General features: G+C 36.6%; 2 protein-coding genes across 3 annotated transcripts; one reads left to right on the top strand and one right to left on the bottom strand.

Moving 5' to 3' along the window:
• Nucleotides 1-940: 940 nt before the first annotated feature.
• On the top strand, nt 941-19,721 carry LOC124435133. The gene is made up of 7 exons (XM_046985080.1): nt 941-1,260; nt 11,515-11,763; nt 12,459-12,695; nt 15,690-16,326; nt 17,816-18,147; nt 18,847-19,089; nt 19,492-19,721. The coding sequence occupies exons 1-7, from the start codon at nt 1,092-1,094 to the stop codon at nt 19,719-19,721; spliced, it is 2,097 nt and encodes a 698-aa protein (XP_046841036.1). The 5' UTR covers nt 941-1,091.
• Nucleotides 2,575-6,750, bottom strand: LOC124434288. 2 transcript variants are annotated; one of them, XM_046984173.1, is made up of 5 exons: nt 6,738-6,750; nt 4,382-4,562; nt 3,474-4,000; nt 3,159-3,372; nt 2,575-3,012 (listed from the first exon to the last, which is right to left on the bottom strand). In XM_046984173.1, exons 3-5 carry the CDS (start codon nt 3,604-3,606, stop codon nt 2,709-2,711), a joined length of 651 nt encoding a protein of 216 aa, XP_046840129.1. In that variant the 5' UTR covers nt 3,607-4,000; nt 4,382-4,562; nt 6,738-6,750; the 3' UTR covers nt 2,575-2,708. The 2 variants fall into 2 exon arrangements, with proteins under 2 accessions (XP_046840129.1, XP_046840128.1); XM_046984172.1 differs by lacking the exons at nt 4,382-4,562; nt 6,738-6,750 and adding an exon at nt 6,210-6,220 and having other exon boundaries at nt 3,474-4,232.
• Nucleotides 19,722-24,610: the final 4,889 nt, after the last annotated feature.

Genomic DNA, 24,610 nt, shown 5'->3' with positions numbered 1-24,610 from the left:
TTTTTGATCTGGACGGGACCTCTTTTAAGTACAATGTTCAAACAAAATTGAATATCGAACAGAAATAGTTCATTCATTATTACTCTGACGATGGATGATCATTTTTGTCAATTTGATTGTCAACACCATTTCCGATTAATTATTACTTCTGTTTGCAGCAACCACTTTCCTAGTTATAAAACCAAGGAATTGAAAATAAAAAATTTTGTTCGTTTTACAGGCTCGCAGCGTTTAATATTTCAAAAACTATGTTGTCGGGCTACTATGGGCAGGTATAACACGATATTTAAGAGACGCCGGTATTCCAAGAGCTCGAGAAGAGAAGCGTTAGACTATAAGAATGTATATTCGATATAATATTATCTAATGTTGTAAATTAGTCTGCAATACATGTTACAGGCCATACTACTAAGCTCTTATTAACAAAACGCGAGGTCTTTACCGAGAATCATCGAACAAAGGCCTATGAATTTAAAATGTGGTTGCAGAGTTATGACTTCCTTAGCAACCGCCATTGCTACGTATCGTCAAGACACGGGAATATACTGTATATTGACAATACAGTCGCAAAATGCAATGAAAAAATTGATTTAAAACTACACTGTCTAAAATAGATAGCACTGCCATTAAAAATACAAGTACTGACTTTATAGTAACATATCAAAAATGAGGGTTGACCGCTTATTTTGACTATAGCCCAACATCGTATCCTTAGTGAAAATTCACTTTCCGCCTTGCAAATCTCTAGCAACGATATTGAACAATTAGAGAATGTATAAGATGGATATCATATAGCTATAGAAGTGGTTTTGTTAAATTTTCTTAACAGATATTTAAGGATTGGTATTGCGTATATAATGTTGTAATAATGCAATAACGAAAGTTAAAATAGCAATAATGAAAGTGAAAATCTGTGAAAAATGAAAGTGAAAATCTGTTCTTGAAATATCCATAACTCAATACTTTCGTTTAGCTATTCCAAGTAATTCGTTTAAAAACAATTTAGCGTGACGAAGATTTCGATATTGCAAGATAATTCTTCTTTCATTCAATCTTTCGTTCGGTTCTCCAACGAATGTATACTAAAAATTATGGCAGACAGCGACTTTCGTACTATCGTTGTAACCGGAATCAACAAGAATACAAGTAAAGATACTTTAAACAACTACTTCTCATCTCGAAGACGGGGTGGCGATCTTGATTACATTGAATACACACCACGAAGTGGAACAGCGGTGATAAAGTTCTCGCAAACAGAAGGTAAAAGTGTTAAAAATACCTCGTCTCTATTAATCTTCAAAAACTAGAATTCGAATTAACGAGACACTGCTGTCCAAACAATTCGGCACAACACTTAAAATTTTTTAGTATTTTGCTGACCGTGTTTGTATATCAATTATATGAAACTTAAACAGGTTGTTAAGTGATATTTGTCAGCCAGAGCTTCTGCCTGTCAAGCTGAACATGCTAAACATTCTTAAAATCTAAATTTTTGTCTGAAACCTATCGTTTTGTGGCGAACATCTGTTCAAAACAGTGTGTAAAATAGTTCTGTTTGTGCTGTCAAAAATAACATACGCTTTAAATAATCCTCCCTTCCGATACACCCTTCCACTACGTTGTATATTTCATATAAAATGCTTCCTTTAGTCATACTTAATGCCTGTATTTAATGCGCTTACGTTGTACTACCTTGCGTCAACAGCGGAATATAAAACAATAGCAAACTTATTTGGAGTTTCTCGATCGTTTGTGTGCATATGCATCAGAGACGTAAGTCGTGCTATTACAAAACGAATGTCAAAGTTTATTACATTTCCACGTGGACAAGACATACATCAAGTTATTGATGGATACTACCGAAAATGGGGTTTTCCTATGTGTGCTGGGGGCAATAGACGGTACTCACATCCCAATAATTGCACCCACTGAGAGCCATGAAGATTACGTGAATAGAAAAGGTTTTCACAGTATAATCATGCAAGCTTGTAATTATTTGTTTCGTGACGTTGTCATTGGATGGCCTGGTAGCGTTCATGACGCACAGTTTTTCTCAAATTCTGCTATTTACAAGCAAGGCAACGAAGGTAAACTGTCCCCCCCTGATCTTAAGAAAGAAATAAACGGAGAAGAATTATCCACAGTCATTTTGGCGGATCCTGCGTACCCATTGCTGCCGTGGCTCTTAAAAGGTTATCCTCTTAAAGGTGTTTTAACTAGAAAACAAAGAGTCTTCAACTATCGTATAAGCAGAGCGCGAATGACTGTCGAAAACACATTTGGCAAATGGAAAGGCCGCTTTATCAGATTTAGTAAGCGGGTCGATATGAATGTGAAGAATTTGGTGATTCTTGTGTTGGCATCTTGCATTTTGCATAATATTTGTGAAGTGCAAAATAACAACTTTCTGCCACAGTGGGAAGAAAACGTTGACCAAGAACTTGTGGTAACAACTAGTGATGTAATTGAGGACGATGGTGAAGACATTCGAGAAATATTACCTGACTATTTTGACTCACAATGAAATATTCAAAACATATAATTATGTTAATTATTGCAACACACAACATAAGATTCATGAGTGTACAAATATTGTATTTAATGTTCAGATAGCATTAAACAGTTCCACAAATATAACTTCAAAACAGAACTAAAAGACACAAGTGACCATAAGTACTTAAAAATAAATACTTTTCAAATACTTTAAATCATAACCTGAAATATGTTTTTTCTTCATCATCATTGCTGTCTACAAAGCTACAGCCTGGAGTTTGGATACTGGTGCAGCCATTTCCAAATGTCTGTTGTTGAAAACTTACATATGGTTGGGCAAACATTAGTGATGAGCTGCCAGTAGATTGGATGTTCTGGGTAGCCTGTTTCCCAAATAACAATTGGAAGATCTTTAGCTCATGCTCTCTTTCCTGGTTTCTTCGTTCATTCTCGAGTCGCATTTGCTCTAATTGAAATTGCTGCTCTTTTTCCAATTTAAATTCTTCAAGCTTTTTATACCTACAAAATTATAATCAAATAATGATTGTGACAGACATGGTCAGAGCTGAATACATCTGAGGGGTAGATGTCCAAAACAAAAGTTTCTGGTATTTTTTACCAAAAATACAAAACATACAAGCAATATATAAAGAAGGTGAATATACCTTTCAAAATCATCATTTGACATTGCCCAGAATTGTTCCACGGCAGCATCCATGCTCTTTTCAATAGAACTCCTTTTTTTCTTTTGTTTCTTTCCTAGTTTGTAAGTGTTTCCAAGACTCTTTTCTCCTAAGTCTGGCTTTGGTTTGTCATTCCGTTTATCATATTCAATAGCTCGATTCTCAGCTACAGTCTGTTGATTTACTTCCACATTAACTAAAGTTTAATTAATTTAAAAAACAATTACTAGATAGCTGGAGCACATATCTTGTTTTGATGAAATAACAAACAGAAATTGTCTTCCATACAAATATTACCTGTTTCATTTGAACTGTCACACTTTGGGCAAGAAAGTACATCTATTCTCTGTTGTGTGTACTCCATCACTATATATGACTTTTTCATAATCACATGTCTGGCATTTTTTGATGGATTTATCACCTCTACCATACCTACTGACAATATCTTTAAGATTAAAAGCAAAAAATGTTTTGTGACAAGATCATATCATCATTAAGCAAAATGTGAAAACATTTCATTTCAAAATTATACCATTAATAATGTCATCATTTTCATCATCAACATCATCTCTCAGCATGTCCGACTGACTATTTTTTTGACTATCAGCCTCAGCCATGATGTCGAGTAAAACCACTGGAGTCACATTAGGTCTTTGGGATAAAAATCTATCCAACTGTTGAAAGTATTTCCATGGCTTTTTTCTCCCATTCCCACTCTTCTTAGCATTGTCTTTTTCACTTTTATATTTTTGCTTCAATTTCTTAATTTTATTAATTACTTCTTTTAGTGTAATATCTTCATAGCCTCTTTCTTGTAATTGCTCCTTTAAAATGAATAACATGTTGCACCTTTTTTAAATAACAATAATGCATTGAACCAAGCAAAATATTAATGCGTTCGTGGCAATTTATTCCTACTATGTAGGAAATATAAGTTGTAAATGAACAACTTACAATAACACGCACTGTCAATAAAGGTTATAGATACGTAAACGTACAGCCTCAATGGCATCAATGAACTATTGAAAGGTGCAGTATTCATATGTTCTACTATGCCTGGCTAATTTCTTTTGAATAGGACACCACTTTCAAAAAAAGAGCTTGGCATAGCAGAATACATGAATATGGTCCGCCAATTAACGTTCCACTAACGCCAGTGCACAGCGTATGTAAAATCTATAGGATATCACGATAAAATGGCTTACCAGTAAGGACTTGTAAACCTTGCTTTTATCTTTGGATCCTTTTGAATTACCCAATGCAATTTGTATATTTTCGTCGCACCAAAGAGTTATTAGACTTCTTGTTTTTTCATCACTTCATTTCATGCATTTTGGTGTCGCCGCCATCTTTGTTTATTTTAATTCCCGCCATTTCCTTTTCGCGCTTATTATAGCTCATTTTGCTGATATAGCTAAAAACTCGGCACGGTGCCGCTTTTTTAACTTGCCGAGACTACCTCTTTCGGAGGTCCCGGCACGTTAAAATTTCAAGGCACCCGGCCCTTACATTTTAGGCCTGCTATCCGTTTACATGAGAAAAATTTGGAGAGCCGCACTCAAGAAAACAGGTTCGCGTACCTAAAATTTGGAGTACCGTGCCAAAATTGATTACCGTGTAAACGGGCCTTACGCCGCTCTCCCAGGAAATTGATTACCCTCTCATAAATTTTTCCCTCTCTAAAAACTTTAACTTGTATCTTGAAAATGGTGAAACGTTTTCCAAAACAAAGATCACAAGTGATCTAAGATATAACAGTTTATGTGGTCTACAAATATTTAGTCAAATAATATCAAACCAATCAGAATAATAATTGCACTTCGGCGATGACATCATGCGTTGGCAAACACTTAAAAATTCACCCTCTAATGATGCGTGAGTACTAAAACTAATGAGTCATGAAAAATAATGAAAATATTCCGCAAATTGAAAAGCACATCAAAAGCTTAAATAACTCACACATTTCATAAACACTTTCCTTGAGCACATTCCCGCTTAAGGTGGTCACCCCCTCTATAGCAACTTTTTTTTATTTTTTTAATTTTTAAAGTGAAAATAACATTTTCTGAATGAGTAAGGTGATAGAAAATGATGTGCACAAAAAAAAATTCAGGAAGTTGCTAATTACACTAATTATCCATTATGGCGGCCATTAATTAGCCCGTAATTAATTAACAGCATTAACATGATATCTCAAGAACAAGACATCACAATGAAACAAATAATACATTTTTGAAAAGCCAATAATCTGAGCTAGAGAATGACATTTTTCAATTTTCTTCAAATTTTTTTATAAAAATTTAACAGCCGATTTATTGAATTGTCAGATATTTTGGGTTTTAATCCACCATTTTTTCGGAAAAAAAGTGCAGAAATAATTCATCTATGAGGAAAATTTTAAAATTTGAAAATGTCAGTTTCTAGATTATATTGTACTAAATAAATATACAAAATATCAAGCTTCTACAATAAATATTTAAAATTACAGTGTCACAAGTATTGGTGACACACAAAAATAACGAAATGGAGAAAAGTCAAGTTAAAGTTATAGTAAAGTTTTCATATCATTATACAGGGTTTAAAAGCTACCTGACTCATATGTAACTCCTTCATTGTCCTCAGCCTTGTCTAAATACTTTTTTCTATAATATCTTAGGGATTTTCTTTGTCCCTTCACCTTCTCAGTGCTCTTTTTTGCTGAAAGCTTTATTCGAGCCTGGTCACAAATGTGCACCTTGGCAAGTGAAGAAACCTGGTGTTATGTCCAAATCTTCAAATATCTTTAGGAAGGAAATGTCTCCATCATTAAATTTCAAAACAGCTAAATAAGTGGCAAGAGCCACAGTTTCATGTTCAACATAGATTGTCTTCGACATCTATCCCAAATAAGTCCATTCAAACATTCATTTGGATTTTGTGTCAAACCATGCATTTGTTTAATAATGTAGTGTCAGCCAAATCCTCAAAATAGGCTCTAACAAATCAACAATGGACTTGGAAGGCCATTCTTGTGGTTATAACCATCCTTTTCACGTTGATATCACACCAACTGTCCACTCCTTTTGGACAAAGGTGATGCTGTGGATTCTCCTTTGTTGATGCCACATGAAAAAGTGATGCCTTCACAGCCTTTGCCATTTCCTCAACACTGTGAAGGTTTTCTCTGATTGCCAGACCATAATAATTTTGGAGCACATCTATTTTGCCATCAGTTAGTCTACCTTTACCTGACATACCCTTCCCATCAGCAGCTTTCCTTTACTACTACTTTGAGTCTTGCAACCTACTTCCCACTCTTTTCTGCACATGCCCAATGCACTCCAATTTATTTGGTAGACAATCTTCTCCATATGGTTTGCTTGCTAGAATTGCATTATATGTAGATGAATCACCATCCCCAAGCATATGTTTATACTTCAGCCCTCTTGTAGCAATGGACCTTTCAAACATCCTCAGTGCACCTGCCGTTCCATGCTGCCAGAACTCCCAGTATGATTTATTTTACAAACATGAGTTGCCTCCCATTCTTTAAATCTAGCATCACTTTGTTTCTTCCTCCACTTGATACACTGCTGACACTTGTCAGAAAGCACTTCTCCAAGGCACTTCTTGGTATCAAGGGAAATTACCGTGACAACACCATTGTGTGAAGAGTATCCTCGCTTCTGCCAGGTGCCATCAATGGAAATCCCACATTCTCCAGCATCATTTACAGTCAAGTCCTTAACATGCATAGCATTATTCATCATGCTGTCAATTGCACACTGTTTCACAACTGGCAAAGTTTTTGTTTTGAATTTTGCTAAAGTTGTCACGCCTTGGTGGAGGAGGCATGTTTAGAACTTTAGTAAATGTCGTCATAGCAGTGTGACCTTTACCAATCTCTAAAAGCTAGCACTGCTCGTACATTAATTTCATGGGATTGCCCTTCTTTTTGAAGAATTAAAACAATGCTTCCAATCGCATCCACACATTGCAGTACAATGTAATGAGCAAAGCCATGCTTCTTCCTCATGTCAACATGACACCTCACATCATCAGCACAGTCGGGACATTTCAGAAGGTTTTCGAATACGCCAAACAAGATCATTAAATCAATGAATATGGTACCTTCTCTTATAGTGTCAAAATTCCCGAGAAAGGAACATTTTTGCACTCGGTGCCAATTTTGCAGATGAAGGCCCAGCTGTTTGATCACTAGGTGCGCCATCTTTTAATCTCTTCGTCGTATTCTTAGGAGAAATTTAGGCCGTTTTCTTTCTGTTTTAAGATTTCCCATTTATTTTGAAAATACAATAAAAAACAAATAGAATTTATATAGAAACTAAAACAGCTCTTTCTTAACTTGAAATGTAAGAGAAAACTAAGATTTTCGTAGATGGCTTTGAGAAGCGTGTATATTACATGGCAGACAAAGTCATAGCGTTGTCAATGCCAACCAAGGCTAGCAAAAGCAACCAATCACGGAGCAACATTCATCAAAAGACTTGAAATTACATACGAAAAGGACAAACCAAAAATAATGGTTAAAATGGATTTTGGTCGAAATTTTCACGATTTTGGTACCTAAATGCGTTGCTAAGGCGTTGCTAAGGGTTAATTTCTTTGATAAGGTATGTTTGAGGATTTTTCTCACGGAGTATTATTTTTAAAGAAAATCAACACTGCAGACTTAAACTACAATACTTAAAGTGCCAAAAATGACCAAAAAAAATTTTTGGAAAAATTTTTAAAAATTCATCTGACAAGAGGGGGTGACCACCTTAATAAAACATTTAGCAAACGCAAAAAATCTTTCAATGTTGCAAACAGTTTCATCTAGAGTGCGTGTCTGTGAATTACCTTATAAGAGGTCAGAGGAATGTGTGGGGTGATATCTAAAGGACAAAAAAGAGTAATTTGACGTAAAGTAGAACAAAAAAGTTGTTATTACCAAATTTGTAACCAATGGTACCATGTGACATGCTTAAATTTATTATTAAATTTATAAATAGCTTCTAAACACGAAGAAATTTGATTTAAGTAGACACATAACCATTTCCGAGCTTTAAATGTAAAGCAAATTATAACTTTCTGTGTGTTTGCAAAATGTGTTTGAGAAATGTGCGAGTCATTCGAGCAAGCCTTTCTTTGTGCTTTTCAATTTGTGGAATATTTTTATAAGAATACAATGCTATAAATGTCTTTCCAAGCTACCTAAGGTTTTCAATCAAAGAAAGCAAAAAAAATAATTACAGTCGTATTTTTGAAAAACCAATGAGCAAAACCATCATTGAAATTCCCGAGAAGACAATAAATACTATCGTGTTGATGGATTTAATATAACATGTAGTGTTTTTAATGTAATGTAAATAGACATAAAATGTAGTGTTTTTCTAGGTACGAACCTTTTAAAAACGGCAAAAAATCGTTTTTACTCCTTAACCAATATTTCCAAAGACATCATCAGACTCATAGTTTACAATGCAGGCTGCGAAAATTTTATATAGTATTTACAAGCGGAAATGACCGTTATGTAATTAGAGAACTATAAGACTAAACAATCAGGCAGTATACTTACATTAAAATAGAGATAATTTCTTACACGCTTTGAGACCACTATTAAGTTGTGGCATATTGCGTTTTGTCAAAAGTGCTTCTAAGATGAGAAGTTGATTAGGATTATTAGTTTTACAGCGATATAAGATTTTGGTGTTACTTGCAATCAAATTAAAAGGATTAAGTGGCACACATGTGAGATCGGGGTCGGAATCAACGTCAGGAAGTGAGAAAAGGTGTGAGATGTAGTTGGCGTCTGGACAAATGAGTAAATGTTGTGAGATAGCACTAGAATTATTGTAATTAGTGGCATGTTGGGTTAGTCTTTTGAGCATTTCAGTGCATATGAAATGGTTGACACAAATGAGCTACAGATAATATGACAGCAAGAGCTACTATACCCATTGCCACTGCATTTGATTAATATTTCAGTTCATGGGCAAAACAAAATATTTGTGTGTCCAAAATATCAACTACCTGTTATTTAAGGAACAAAACTTTGCATTTTTACGTTGAATTAAAAGGCGAGCATAATATGAATAAAAACATAATCAGAAGCATAAACCTCCTCTAGTAGAAAAATATGTTTCCCATTAAAACAAAACACAACCTCTGTTGCATTTGAGTTGATCAAAAGCAACAATCGCAAAGAGAAACGTACTCAAGAGAAAAATAGTCTGAGCCCTAGACTGTTAAGATTCTATCTCCAGGTCATTTTGCCAAAATAACCTAAATGCAGCCTTTTCCATAGTACGCAAATATCTTAAATGGTTATTTATACAAGAGGCTATTCAAGATACAACGGAGTTCAGAACTTCAGAGTAATGAGAGCATGTATTCAGTATTCGTTTACAACTCTTACATTACGTGCTGTTGTTTAAATATACTATAAATCAATATATATATATATATAATATATACTTACTTTATTCAAGAAATCTTGGAGAAATGGACCATAAAAGTTAATATTCCGACAAAGTTGTTTGGACTCTGTTGACGAAGAAGCATGTTTCTTTCACTCTTGCTTAATTCCGCCATGTTGATTTTAAAAAGTGCGTTGCAGTTGGCATTGCACCAAACGCATGGGGTAGTTTTTACACCCACATGTTGCATTTACACCCAAAGAGGGTCATTGTAAACGTTACCATTATGTTGAGGGTAAAATTTAAACTACGGATAGCAAATTACCCAAGATTTTCGAGTAAATATTACCCTTTAGTCAATTACCCATCTGAAGGTAGTAAATACTACCCTAAAAAAGATAACTTTTACCCCCTAAAATTTACAGTGTAGTGACTCGATTGTTTTGTTACTCACGTTTAATTTGACGCGCGAATATTTGTCGTCAACACTCGATGTCCAATAGTTATTCTGACTGGTTTGATTCTATAGGACTGAAGTTATAGATTTACACAACTTATAATATCTTAAATCGCCTGTGATCTTGATTTTGGAAAAAAAATCGCACCATTTTTGACATAAAAGTTAAAGTTTTTAGAGGGAGCCAAATTTTCGAAGGCGGAGAAATTCATGCCAACTTTGAGTTTAATTGTGTTTTTTATTTTAACAGATTGAACTCTTACAATTTTTTGACCATTTTTATCGCTCTCGTTTTCACGGCTATGTTACAACATTTTACTCCGTCATTTTTAGCAAAGAAAAAAAGTTTCACGTAACCGTAATGAAACTCTTTAGGCAAGGTCTCAGGTGCTCACACGTAACCGAAACAGTAAAGTTTTTTACCGTTTTCATACTGTTACGGTTTGGTATACCATTGTATCATGAGAGTTCATGCAATTCCGAGAGTTCAAATGGATTCTTCCATTACGAATCTACATTACGTCTATAGCTTGAATTGAAGGCTATGTTTTCAAAGTAATAAAACTGTTTGAAACTCTTATCTAATTGGCTTAATCGTATCAAAGGCTACGTTAAACGCAGTATTTCTATGTGACATCATTGAACGATCTGCAAATTTTGTAGAGTGAGCACTGAGCAAAATTGGCATAGTTATCAGCTTTGCATCAGGTCTCTTTAAATTAACTGTAAAATAAAAATTTTAAAATATCATTGAAGAAATCTGTATTTATTCTCAAAATATTGAAGTTTTCTGATTTACAGCAGTTTTTTCAGAAAATGGCGTCACATTGCATATGAATGTGAATAATTTTGAGGATATTTCATGATATGTTGCATCAACCGGATATAGCTCCTGTCGTTTTGAAGCGTTAATGGAATGAAATTCTGCATTAGTATTTCATTCATAATTTGGCAGGAAACAAAAAGATATTTATAGATTTTCAGCCACTCATTATGCAATATGATGTTACTGGTTGTGTAAATCGACAATACAAAATATTCAATATCATAAGAATGATAAAAAGTTATGACTAGACTGTTTTAGAGAGTCCACAATCATTTTACGAGTTCTTTTTAATGAAACTATAATTTTAATAAGCCCGTTTTACAAATAGATCGCTTGTTTACGAAATGACTTGTGCCATGAATCACAAAACGGACATGTTTTTTTGTAGGAAAAAGCAGAAATTGAAAAAAATTGATATGGTTGTCTTCCCTCTACATAAATAATTTGCCAACTTTGATTTCAAATTTAGCTTAGCTTAGTGCCATCTTGGTTTCTCTCCCTCAGGAACATTTCTGGTGATAGCTACTGTAGCTGAGCATGCATTATATTCTACCCTTGAAAATGACGACTTTATACCTATAAAACATGCCATTTAAAAACCATATTCCACTTATTTTCCACAAGAAAACAAACAATTCATTTTTTAATGTTTAGGTGCAAAAAATGCTCTGGATTATGCTCAGCATCAAGTGGATGATTGTATATTGTCAGTTCGAGAAAAGACTAAGGATATATTTGAAAAAAAGAAAGTACTCGTGAGAGATGTTAAAGCAAGCACATCCGAAGATTGTCTTCGTTTTTATATGGAGAAAATATCTGATGAGATTGAGGTATCACAAATAAAGTATGAGGCAGTGGACCATAATACCGTAAATGCCATAGTAACATTTAAAGAAAATATTGGTGAGTAGTTGGCATAATTTAATCCTCATTGAGTTAATCATTGAAAGTTTTTGCTCAGATTGAATAAATTATACGACGTTTTTTGAGTGTTTGAATAATAAAGTGATGGCCAAACGTTCTAGGCTCAATATAATGAAAGATTTGAACGCATTTTGTTAAGTACTTGGAAAGAGTGCATGGGAAACATAAATCACTCTTTTAGACCAACTTCATTTACATTACGAAGAGACAAAAATTTATAAAATTGTTTTTTGTAGCTACATATACGCGTATAAATTATAAAAAAGAGAAATTTATTGAAGACAAAAAACTTATAAACAATTTACTTGCTTGAAATTTAACGTCATTAGTACGACGAAAATTTTGTTGTTGTGGTGACTGGCAGACGGCCGTGAAACAACGCACAGCAGGCAGCGGTTTTGACTAAACTATATTAAGTTGAAAATTTGTCTCTTACTCAAAAGTCAAATCTATTTATAAAGAAAATGTTTGTAAAATACTACCAAGATAAAGAAATCTTTTCGCATTACGCTATACCATCGTTTGAACAGATTCATGTGTATTATCAATTAAATCGCTGGCTTCATTATTTCAAAGAAAATTGAAAAATTTAGAAGTCACACACAATTTTGTTTGAATTCACTTTGATTCTTTTTTATTCCTTTGTACGAAGAAAATGACCTTTTCCTTTTAAGATTTCAAAACACTAAATGAAAGGTTTATGAAGAAACCTACGTTGGAAGACAAAGCAATAACGCTTGAGAGAATTCCAGAATGCAGAACAATATTAGTAAGTAATTTACCCCCTACAGCAACTTCAGACGCAGTTATGTATAAATTTGAAAGCAAAAGATCGGGTGGTGCCGAAGTTGAAACTGTTCACCTAGATCAACAGAAGAGGATTGCGTTGGTTAAGTTTAAAGACTACAACGGTAAAATGCTCAATTTATTAATGAAATGTGTGTTAATTTAAATGATAAAAGTGTTTTTAAGACTATGCAGAACATAACGGATACATAACGCCAGATTTTTACTTAAGGCAACCGCAACTCAATCACGAAGTTAATTGTTTGCTCGTTTTTTTCTTTACTGACATACATATTCTTAGAAATTGCATATTCGGCGTAAAATGGTTGTTTCTTGTAAGTATAGCAAGGAAGAGTAAGAGTAATCGGGTTTTAAGGACGCTCTCTATTGCAGACATTTGCACACGGCATTTAGAGAGTAAGCATGACCATAGGCGGCCCAGAAATTTGTTTATGTTTTTCATGCAATCGATTTATTTAGTATTATTTATAAATATATTCCTTGATTTATATGCAATGTTTGTCACTCGCGCTATCTTGCGTGAGTTGAACGTATGTATGGTCGTATAAATCTTATATTTTGACAAGGTTGGCAACTCTTAACACAAAATTAACGACCGTTAACACAAAAACTTTCACAAAACCGTAAATATCTTATAAGTTCATGGAAAAACACGAAAAACAAATACATCGAATAATTTTACTGTATTTTTGCAGTTTTTTGAACATTAATATGTATTTTAGTGCATACAAAAATGCAAATATTTTCAGGGTTTGTGGCAAATATTTCTCAAAACCACTCAAAACCTATGCTAGTGACAATTATCTAAACATTCGTCATATCTTTGAACGCTCAAGCGCAATACAGTTTTTTAAGGGTAAATGTCGTGTTGTGCCGTTTTATAGTTGTTTTCTTTGATTTGCGCATGCTCTATGTAATATTTTTCAAAATATTGAAAAAGAAAAATGATGAGAAGAATAGTAGCTAACTTCATTACATGACCAGATACAGAAACTATCAGTGTGAACAAAACTTATGGAAGAAGTGGGTATATATGCGACGGGCCCTGCAATTACTCTTACAAAAAAAACAACATACCAGCTACAATATGTGTTGGCAAATCCATAGTAAGGTCAAAATCAGCAAAACCTCAGTTATCACGGACACATTTTGATAAAATAGGATGCAAAGCCTTACGCTGGAGAAATCAACCAGCGTAAAAACACTTGCCAAATTTAAGTATGCAAATCAAATTAACGAGTTTGACTAGCTTATTTACCGTGCCGTGCCATTTTTTTTGTCGTGAATGCTAAACACGTACGAATGTAAATGCACACTGCCGTGCTGATTAAAAACGGAACTGTGCCAAATCTTAGCTGTGCCGTGCAAATTTTTGGACAGTGTAAAAAGGGTATAAGATGAATGACTGCTGATACAAATCTAACATTACTAATAATTTTTTTTGGTTTTTGAACTACCAGTGTAACATCAGGACTACCACTGGAATAACAGGACAGCTAGCTCGGTTTTAATTCTTAGGTTAAATAAAGAATCCTTTCATGTGTTAGTGCGAGCTTTTTCACCCACAACACAAAAAAAGATTTGTGTTTTGTTTTCGGGCTTTGTAGTTCGTACAAGTTATCTTTTTCGTTCGCATTTTTTATGAGCATTTGAAGCAATTTTATCGGGCATTGTACTGCTGTTATTTACGAGTTTATTTTTTAACATTTCGTCCACCTTTTCATGTCATCGTTTACAATGTCTTCCTTTGTTTTCGAGGATTTTGAAAAAGCATACCCACATTTAAAGTTGAAAGCAGCGGACTATTACTGTTGCCTTCAGAGTCGCCAACCCTCTGAAGACTCGTGCAAGAGTTCTTAAAAAAAATAGAGCCTTCCTTGGATTGAAAACCTCTGAAAGACAACGAACAGCAGCAGAAAACTTACTATTTACAGTAGACATGTTGAAATGCATGACTACTAAGGGGGGAGGGGGGGTAAATCGATTCCCAGATGTTAAGTTACAGTGGCCGACTATGATTTTTTGACTTTTTTGTACATATTATGCGCAAATACTATACTGAATAGCATCACAATCAAATTGCTGAACAATTCTTGCCTTTCTATCGTAATTTTAGATGGTTTAAGCCACTCGTATTTTGCAAAACAGGGTTGTGTTGCTTTTGTACTTATTCAGTAAATGATAAGTCCGTGAGTCATTGCTTGATAAAAAGACCTTTTTCGTCATTCAATCAACTGCTGACAAACTTCAAAAAACATATACTTCCCCCTCATCCATACCGGAAAAATGTTAAAAACGGTTAAACTTTGTTCATATGTGGGTTGCAAAAACTAAAAAACAAAAAAGAATAACATAGTTAAGTTTTCATTGCGTATAGTTTAATTAAAGCATACAAAGCCTATGGAGATTAAAACAACATATAATCCTAATAACAGCTCGCTAAAAACAGTTACTAACGCTTTAAAATGACAAATTTTCTTGATGCTTGTACAAAAGGGCAAAAAACTTACTACAGAAGCTATGTTAAAAAGAATCCAAAATTTGAAGCATCATTTGTTTACTTCGTGTTTTAATCCGGGATCTAAATTTGCCCACTCCCCCAAATCACGTGTCGCCTAATTTCGTCATCAATGCTTCCTCTAGTTTTATTTATACTCTCCATGATCCAAACACGGAAATGGAAATTGCTGACGTCAGTATGCTGTCGTGAGGATTTTTAACTTACCTTAAATCTAGATAGGTGATTTCCTTAATGTTGTAAAGTCAAAAACCTTGCTGTAATTTTCGTTATTTTTGCTTTTCACTTCGTTGTTTACCAAATTTTACGGCTTGGCTTGCTTGAGAGAATTTAGCTTTCATACTTTTGCTTGTTTAAATAAAGCTTAAAACAACCCTGTTGTTTTTTATTCTATAAAATATTTTGAAGTGTTTAGATGGTACATCCAAACACTTTTCTCGAATTAGAAAAGCAGTGTAAAACCCTTGCCTTCGGCTCGTGTATCGCACGCTTTTGTTAACTCTCGCGTAAATCCTGCGTGATTGGATCAGACGATCCGTTGTGTTTAACGATCCTGTTGTAACGTTTTATCGAATTTTAGTTGTAGACAAAGTTCTGTCATTGGATCATGTCCTGGATAGTTACAAATTGTTTTTGGCGAAGTGTGATGCACTTGGTGCTATAAATTTAAAATCACGAGGAGAGGCTTCCACTGTCCACGCCAATGAGCCCATCATAAAGAAACAAGACACTAATGCCATAGCTGCAGAAATAGATAGGGATATTTTTGAATTCATAAAAGAAAACAACGAAGAAAAATTTAAACTTGCTTTGCAAAACCAGAAGTATGAAACCATTTTTCAGACGGACAAAGTTTTCATCAAGTTTCAAAATGATAAGGACAAACAACAATTTCTTGTAAATGTCGAGGAATTTAAATACCAAATATTGCTGTTCGACCCAATGAAATTCACTACAGAGAAAGCTTGGCAAGATGTAAAATCTTTTATGGCGCAGTTTAACGATGTTCCTGGACCTAGCCGTTCAGTATCATTCGTAGTGTATGATGAGGGTTTTGTTAAGGTCGTAGGAAAAGACGTCCCTTCATTTTACACTGCATGTTCCAAACTTGAGAAATGTATTAGAAAAGCAGAAGAGAGAAACACTTTGATAACGAGCCAAATAGATGTTTCATCGAATCAAGCCAAATTATTAATTATGTCCGATGCATTTAACAGGTTTGTTTTAATTTTGAGTTTAAAATTCAAACTAAATTTTATTTATTAAACGCGATGAGTGGAAAAATTGGAAATTTCGTTCAAAGCCAGATATTACTCGTTTTTTCGTAGAATGAAAAATGTTCATTCTAAAAAACATTTTAACTGGTTTAGATATGAGCCTTATCTGTATAAATTCTTCAAGTTCAAAAGATCGAGAAAAGATAACTTAAAGTGCATGGGCAAACGATATTACCATACCCAAGATATAGCTAATTAATGTATGATATTTCCAGACATCGTTAAAGAAACTATTTTGCCTTTGGCCCGTCACAAAGGCACATTAAACACCTTATTAAGGTTTTACAGAAAGTGCATTTTGTTTTGTTGGTGAAAATTCGATGTTGTGATCTTTCTTCTTTGCTCTATTTTGTCACGAATTAAATAGCAGAAATCATTTGGTTGTATTATATGAAGTATAAACATGTATTTCTAAGAATGAAAATTTGTATTCGAAGAACATTGTAAAAGACACTTTATTGATGCAGTTAATATTTTCTGTTCCAACATTGTTCCAAGCCTCTGTTTTTCTTTAGCTAAAAAAGCGTATGTGTTTGATTTATGCAACATGAGAACGCAATTGATATGTCATTACACACGTTTGGTTCGAACGTTAAAGAAAAAAATTTGAAGATAATTAATCAGTAACATTAATTATTTCTGCGATTAATGTCTCTAACTTGTTTTCTCTCTTTGCATACCGTATAGAGCCTTTATAAACTCCCTATGAAGATATAACCTCCCACTCCAAATAAACCGCTTTTTTACATATACTTATACTAAAGAACCGCTTTTTTACATATACTTATACTAAAGTTACCACCCCCTCGAAAGTAAAAGCCCTCCCGAAACTAACCGTTCTCTTTACTGTTTATACATTTTTTGAGAGCTTTACGCATTTACACTTTATCCAAATAAGACGTTCATTTGAATCATCTACCTTACGCAACGTTAAATGCATTGAAAATATCGTTTGTACGACGCAGATGAAGTTAACCATTAGAATTAACTGATTCCAAAAAAGCAAATCAAAACTAAGAGCCCTGGAAAAATAAGTGCTCCCCTTCCGAAATTAGCCACTCCTTGAGAGCAATATTTTCGAAAGTACCTTGGACTGCTACTACCGTGGCATTTAGTAAGATTTTATTATCATTGTTTAGCTTTCAATATTGCGAGAATAAGGACTTCAAATGTTGAAATCGCGCATTTGCTATATAGTTAGAAATTAAAATAACAAATTTCGAGGAAAAAAATGTTCAAAGTAAATTTATGTCCCTTTGTTCTTCAAAATACTTATTGCTGCCGAAACAATAAAATCTGTTCTTATTTGTCACTTGGTTTGTGTAGAATTCAACGTTTTGTTCATTACGGCCCATTATGATTGTATGGGCTTGCGCGTTTGCAAATGGATTTGGAAGAGCACCTCTAAATTGATTTCGTTTGTGTATAGGTACAAAGATACTTGCACAATTGATGTGGATATACCATCAGGAAAAATAATGGTTAAAGGAGAAGGTAGCGTGGTAGAAAATATGCAATTTGAAATTGGAATTATTGTAAGCAAGTTTGCCAATCGTTTGCTGAGCGAAAGAAAATTCTCGTTGCTAAGAAATGATTCAAACTGCAGTTACGTGCAAACATTACTTTCCCAAGCCAAAAAGTGTGCCATTGTTTACTCAAATGATAAACAACAAATGGTGATATGTGCTGCTGATCAGAAAGAGCTCGAGGAGGCATATGGCATAATAAACAGTAATGTTGCGGTAAAAATTTTGGGAGAAGGTAAAAAGTCAGGTTCGATATAGTTGTTTGTGTTTTGTTTAAGAAATGAGTTTTGAAAAGAATCGTAACTGTTTGAAAACACACACACTTCACTCACACTTCATGCAGTTTCCACGTAATTTCTCGTTTCTCCCTAATTTTTACAAGTGTTTATATAAATCTATAGGAGCGGGAAATGTTTTCCAAGGGAGCTTTAGCCTTCTCTGGAAGTGCCTTCTGTAGTACAAACAATCAAGTTTTTTTGTCAATAACCTGAGTTAAACACGAGACTGAAGCTATATATTTTTTCTGTTTATACTATTTTTTCTGTTTCTGTAGTACTGTCTATCGAAAATTAAATAGCTAACAAGTAGAGTAGACCACCCAATTAATGGATTTGCGAAAGAATACAGGCTTCATTCTATTAAGAAGTTATAATGCACAGGTCGTTCGTTCGTGCATTGCCGCAGAAAGAATTGCTAGATTATATTATCAAATTTGCTTCTCAAAATGAAATTGAAACTTTTAACATATTTTTCAAACCTAATCAAAACGCACAAGACTGGTGAACAACATGACGCAATTTCATAAATTTCATTTTTTCGGATTGTGCTGCATTTCATACCTTACATTGGTATAAAAAAGATTGTTTTTCTAGCTAATTCTTCGTCAAGGCATATTAAGACACAATTAGATAAGACTTTGTGGTCGCTGGTGTAGGTTCACTGGCATCTTCAGGTATCTTGGTTGCGTTTGGTGAAGTTCCATCTGTGGTATCTATGTTCGGTAGTGGTGCTGGCTCCGGGGTATCAGTCTGTGTCGTCGGTCCTAGACGTGGTAATGACGATGTTGGTTTTCTGTTGGCTGGTGTCAATTTGTTGGGAGTAAGGTTCTCCGTTGAGACTTTTCGTATCAGCAGCAGATCCGTATCAATAGTATATTTGGGTGACTGCTCTTGTACAGGTGTGAATTGCCGGAGAAATTTTCTGTTTGTTAGTGTAATTCTGTTGGACAGTCGACTTTGACGCGGTATTGATCGTGTTGAAGGACTTCGATGGCTGTTCCAGACTTGTCCCATTTCGTAGGGTATGGTCCTGTTTCGTTCTGTATTCTTACGTGATGACCAATGGACAGAGGTGGTAATCTTCTTGTGTGTTCTGACCAAAGTTCCGCCATTCGCATGTGCCGGTTTCGTAAAGCCTCCCCTCGAGCATCAAGTGTTTCGCTCCAGGTTGCGTGTGGCCTATAACGGCTGGGGAAAATTGGTATGAAATCCTTAATGGTCTACCGAAGACGCATTGGACCGGTAATAAATTCGTATCGGTATCAGGCGTGTTACGATATTGTAGAACAGCAATTTGTAAGGCGTTTGTGTTGAGGCTACCAGTGGGGCCGATATTGTTCGTGATGAGGCGTTTTACAGTTTTAACGGCAACCTCGGCGCGGCAATTGGAGTGCGGGAATGCAACGGATGCGAGGCGGTGGTGTACCCCTTATTGTTTGAGGAACTACCGTGTTTTGACGGCGGTGAATTCTGGTCCGCCGTCAGTAGCGCATTCGTCTGGGATCGCAAAGGTGGTAAAGACGTGACGTAGGCAATTCAATAGTCCGTCGCAACCGTCGTTGGCTCGTTCGATAATAGTTAGAGTAACGGTCTACTATTACGAGATAGTTGGATCCTTTGTAGTGGAAATAATCCACACAGATGCACTGGAAGGGGTAGGCTGGTGAGATGGTTGGTGTAGGTGGTGCGCTGGGTTGGGATGGTGCCATCCGGTTGCAGTGGTTGCATTACGTACGCACTGCTGCGATATCTGATGTGATTCCCGGCCAGAAGACTGAGTCCTCTGCGCGGGATGTCATGGATGATATGCCCTAGAGTGCCGAGTGTAGCACATCCAAGATATTTTTCCGTAACAGTGGTGGGATAACCACACGATCTCTGTACATGATGACGCCGTCCACTGTGTAGAGGCTGTGGCGAAAATGGTTGTATTCTTGTAATGGTGATGAGAGGTCATCGCGTGAAGCTGGAAAGCCAGATTCGATGACATTCATGAGATTGTGCATAGTAGTGTCGCTGGCAGTTGCCATGCGTACCCTGTCCCAGGTTGTGGCGACGTTTGTAAGTGCTAATGAAGCCAGTGAAGCGATGGCTTCGTCAAAGCCGGTGTGCGTAGTGGTGTCCTTCAACTCTGCTATGTCGTCCTGGAGGTGAAGCATGGTGGGGTTCTCTAGACCTGTGGGGAGGCGGGAGATCGCATCGGCGGTTTTGTGACAGATACAAGGGATATGGATCATTCGGAACCTGTATCTCAGTGTCTTCTCCTTGAGTTTGCGTAGGTGGGGTTTGGGATGTTTTTCAATGTCCGATCACCGAATAGTTTGAGCAGAGGTTTGTGGTCTACAGCGATTGTGAGGTTGGTGCCTGGCTTTGAACCGAAGAACCTGGCTTTGTCGAAGTCGTCTGCGAGTGCCAGTGCCTCCACTTCTATTGGTGCATATCGAGATTCGGCGGCATGTGTGAAGCGGCTGCCGACCAGGCTTATCTTTTACCCGGTGTGGCAGCATAGTGGTCCAGTCGATTGGCATTCACAGTGCTTTTGGACTAGCCAAAAGCCGATGCCGTGTTTTGACCAATCAGTGGCAAGACAGGTGGGGCGTGTCTTGTCAAAGATGCGAATGCCCTCCTGGATTTCATTTATGATTACGGATTTGGATTCCTCAAAGTGTGTGTTGAGCTCCTCGTCCCAATAAAACTTTCGTGTTGGGTTTTAGTAGTTTTCTAAACGGTAGCATACGTTCAGTGGCTCCAATTACATATGAGACTTGATTGATCAGGCCAAACCAAGAGCAGATGTCGGTGATACTGCTCGGCTTTGGGAAATGGCGAATAGCATCGATGAATTTCCTGCTTAGGCGAACAGATTTTGATGTGATTTCAAACCCTGCGTACTCGAATGTATCTGATCCGAACAAAAATTTGTCTGTGTTGAGGATAATGCCGTTTTGATCGCAGATGTCTAGCCATTCGACAGTCTGATGGAAACTTTAGGTGAGGTTATTTGCCCAAAGTAAGATATCGTCTATGTATTTGGTTTTTTTTGGAATGTGTTATACAATCTCATCGAACCGGCGTGAGTAACCGTCCCCGAAGCAATGTACCCTTGTGGCGCTGACTTATACCGATAGCGACCATAGGGGGTGATAAAGGTGGTGAGGTGTCTGTCGTCTGGCTGAAGGGGAACGCTGTGATAACCTTTCCAGCAGTCGAACACTGGTTTCGTTTTGCCACTAGGAACAGAGCGGGCCTGGTGGAAAGGGCTCTGGGTGTGGTGGGTCTCCCTAGTGGCATTTGCATTTAGTGCCTGTAGGTCAACGGTTCGTCGTGGTTTACCGTTCTTTTTCGCACAGATGACCATCCTGTGGCAACAGGCGACAGGCTCGCCGATTGGGACGGGTTCAATCACGCCGAGGGCCACGTCTTGGTGAAGGCCAGCTTTCACCTCGTCCTGCCAGTGTAGAAGGACTGGGATTAATGTATGGTGTGCTTTAGGTCTCGCATTTGGGTCAATCATGAGTCGCATTGGTGGATCTTCCATGAGTGGCAGTTGTTGTTGCTCGCAATGTGTTAAACGTGCTGGACTTGTAGTGATGGAGCAGCTAGTCCTCTATTTTTTTCGGTTTTCTTCAGTTGCAGGGAAGGGCAGTACTGTGGGTTTAGGTGGCGGGAGTTGGCAACGTTGGCAGTCACATGAGCGCTTTGATGGGTGTTCTGCCACAACGTGAATAGACTGGTTTGTATGTATGTCTACTGTCATTGTGTCTCCCACGGTGGGGAAGCTGTTTGGGATGATTCCCAGGGCGGTGCATGTGTCACTGAGGAAGAGTTTATTTGAGTCACAAGTGACATATACAATTTGACGGCTCTCCAATACCTGTCCGTCTTTGGATTGACCAAAGAATCTCACGATGGCTGCACCGATGATATCGATGCCATTGTTGTTCGCAGCGTGCATGCGCATATGGACCGGAAGCAGGTCTTTCTGGCGTATTCCTAATTGTTTCATTATATGCATGCTGGCAAGGCAGCTATGGCATCCAGTGCAGTGTCTGCCATAGCATTCAATGTGACTGTGCGAGGTCTTGTACAATGCAGGATGTACCCTAGGGCTGTGTTGTCCTCTGGGTTACACTTCGCATTTATATGGAAGAATGGTTGGGACTGTGACGGTTTTTCACACAACGGTAATTGAGGTCATTGTAAGTATGGTGGTCTAGCAGGATTCCGGTGTTGCAATGCTTATGGCTGTTGAGTAGGTGGGTGGCCGAACGTCTGCCTGCTTCTTTGGCCTCTATGAACAGAAATGCCTCCTCCAGTATCATATTTTGATTTTCATCGCTGAGCGAGTATAGTTGGATGTCGCTGTCGGCGATCACAACTGTTAATGTGTCGCGTAGGATATTGTCCGTGTAGTTGATTTCTGTTGCGCAGTTGGGAAAGTTAATCGTAAATTTGCATACGCTGGCTTGTCCACGAAGACGTGCTCTGAAGCTGCGAATGGTTTCGTCACAGTCCTGGCGCATGTTGTGTAGTTTGATGCGGGCCACGATCGTGTTTCCCTCTCGTAGAGCGAGTTCGCGGATTGCAGCCATGACGTCGTCGATGGGTTTGTTCGTGAGGGTGCCGCCAGCGTTTCTGGTGAGGTCCTTAAGAAGCGTTTCATCACAGCATTTGAGTAATTGGATGACTTTGTCTTTGCCGGTTATTTTTGTGGCTTCGACATAATCCTGCCAGCGTGTTTGGAAATACGTCCATTCCTCACTGTACCCGGCTGCGGATATGGTTGGGCGTCTAACTTTTTCGATCTTGACCGTGGCGTTCATGCCCGTGGGTGTGTTTGTTGCTTGGTTGTTGTTGTGAACGCTGGTCGAGGGGATTTGTAATAATACCACTGCGAGTTGGTCCTAAGCTTCCTTTGTCTCGTACTCACAGTCTGGATAGGGTCATTTGTACCCAAAGCCCTCTATTAGTAAGAGTTGGGACAAACGGTTTGGGGCGAGCGCGGAGCCGCCATTTTGGTTCCTACTTGCAAAGTGAAACAATAATAATACTATTGGAAATTGGGTTTATATGCAAAAGAAGAAGGCAATTTAAGCTTATTCCATTGTAGTATCAAATATATTAGGAATAATAGCAAGCTCGTTGCGTTTTTTTAACGATTTGCGGCAGACCTGATTTAATTTCATTGGTTTGAGCTTCGTTTGCGGTTTACTAGTTCGTGCTTCAAATTGATCGTGACCCATTGTAAGAAGTATTTTTCGTACGTGAACGTGTTTTCTCGGCTTATGTTCCGACTCTGTAACAGGTTTTCAGGACCTTTAAGCTTGGTGGCAAGCGGCAATGTTATCCTGGCATCAGTGTTATCAAATAGTTGGACAAGACTTTGTTCGAAACTTCGAATCATATTAATCATGCAGTTTTGGTGCGGAAAAATATGTGTTCAAGATTTGTAACAATTTAATGGTAGTGAGTTGTTTATGCCCTCCAATTTAATCCAAGCATGACATTTTTTATTCTGAAAGATCACAAAATTTTCTTGCTTAGCAGAAAATGACAGACTTTTTTACTTTTTAGTTATTGAAATATGCATTGATTTGACCAAGATGCATTTGGCCTTAAACGTTTTATTCCTTTATATGAAGTTATTTCGCCTTTAACACTTTATAAAGTATTAAGGTTTATTTCTAATAAAGTTTGTTAAGGATTCTGCTGAAAATTTTGGTGAAGCATTTCTTTAAAATGAATATATTATTTCTATAACATGAAACATTTCTGTTGTTGAAGAACAGTCTGTTTGCTATAAATGCTACTGTTTGTAGTCTTTTATACAGTATATGAGTTTGATCCAATCTTTAATTTAGCAAAGAGTTAAATTTATTGGTTGAGGAATGACAAAACTTCTGTATGTGTTTAATGATCAAACAAGGGTGCGTTTGGATGGGGCTTAGCCCCGTTTGTTCAAATTCTATGCCTTGTATTGCCAGTGATATATATATATCAAAAAGCTAGCAGCACCTAAATATATATCAGAAAGCCAGAAATATTTTAATATACATTAAAAAGCCCAAATAACTGAAACTATGGAGATATGCCTCTGTGACCTTATAAACCAAAACCTACAATTAAAATATCATCAACAAGTCTAGAAGAGAAGTAATGTTCTACTTTGAGCTACAGAAGTAGGGTACATTTGTACAATTCATTACCAAAAATATATTGTACTCAGCTGTTTCAGTGAATATCCTAATTATAATTACTTCATTTTTAAATGATGAAATAAAAACACAAAATACAACATAGAAAATCATAAGAGTTTCTGTAATTTGGTATAGTTGTTTGTTTTAGTGTGGAAGTGGCTGAGAATTGAGAGGTTTGTAAATCAACCCATTTCAGAACATAATGAGATATTATCTTCAATTA

Source organism: Xenia sp. Carnegie-2017, unplaced genomic scaffold (assembly GCF_021976095.1).
Source record: "Xenia sp. Carnegie-2017 unplaced genomic scaffold, XeniaSp_v1 HiC_scaffold_14, whole genome shotgun sequence".
Taxonomy (NCBI): Eukaryota; Metazoa; Cnidaria; class Anthozoa; order Malacalcyonacea; family Xeniidae; genus Xenia; species Xenia sp. Carnegie-2017.
This window is presented reverse-complemented; position numbering and strand designations above follow the sequence as displayed.

What these genes read in the sequence shown, in the direction of transcription:
- LOC124435133 (XM_046985080.1), top strand. Translation starts at nt 1,092, where the DNA reads ATGGCAGACAGCGACTTTCGTACTATCGTTGTAACCGGAATCAACAAG. An exon ending in AAAGTTCTCGCAAACAGAAG is followed by an intron (nt 1,261 to 11,514) that starts GTAAAAGTGTTA and finishes TTTAATGTTTAG; the next exon opens with GTGCAAAAAATGCTCTGGAT. An exon ending in GGGTGACTGCTCTTGTACAG is followed by an intron (nt 19,090 to 19,491) that starts GTGTGAATTGCC and finishes GCAATTTGTAAG; the next exon opens with GCGTTTGTGTTGAGGCTACC.
- LOC124434288 (XM_046984173.1), bottom strand. Translation starts at nt 3,606, where the DNA reads ATGGTAGAGGTGATAAATCCATCAAAAAATGCCAGACATGTGATTATG. An exon ending in TGACAGTTCAAATGAAACAG is followed by an intron (nt 3,373 to 3,473) that starts GTAATATTTGTA and finishes ATTAAACTTTAG; the next exon opens with TTAATGTGGAAGTAAATCAA. An exon ending in TCAAATGATGATTTTGAAAG is followed by an intron (nt 3,013 to 3,158) that starts GTATATTCACCT and finishes ATAATTTTGTAG; the next exon opens with GTATAAAAAGCTTGAAGAAT.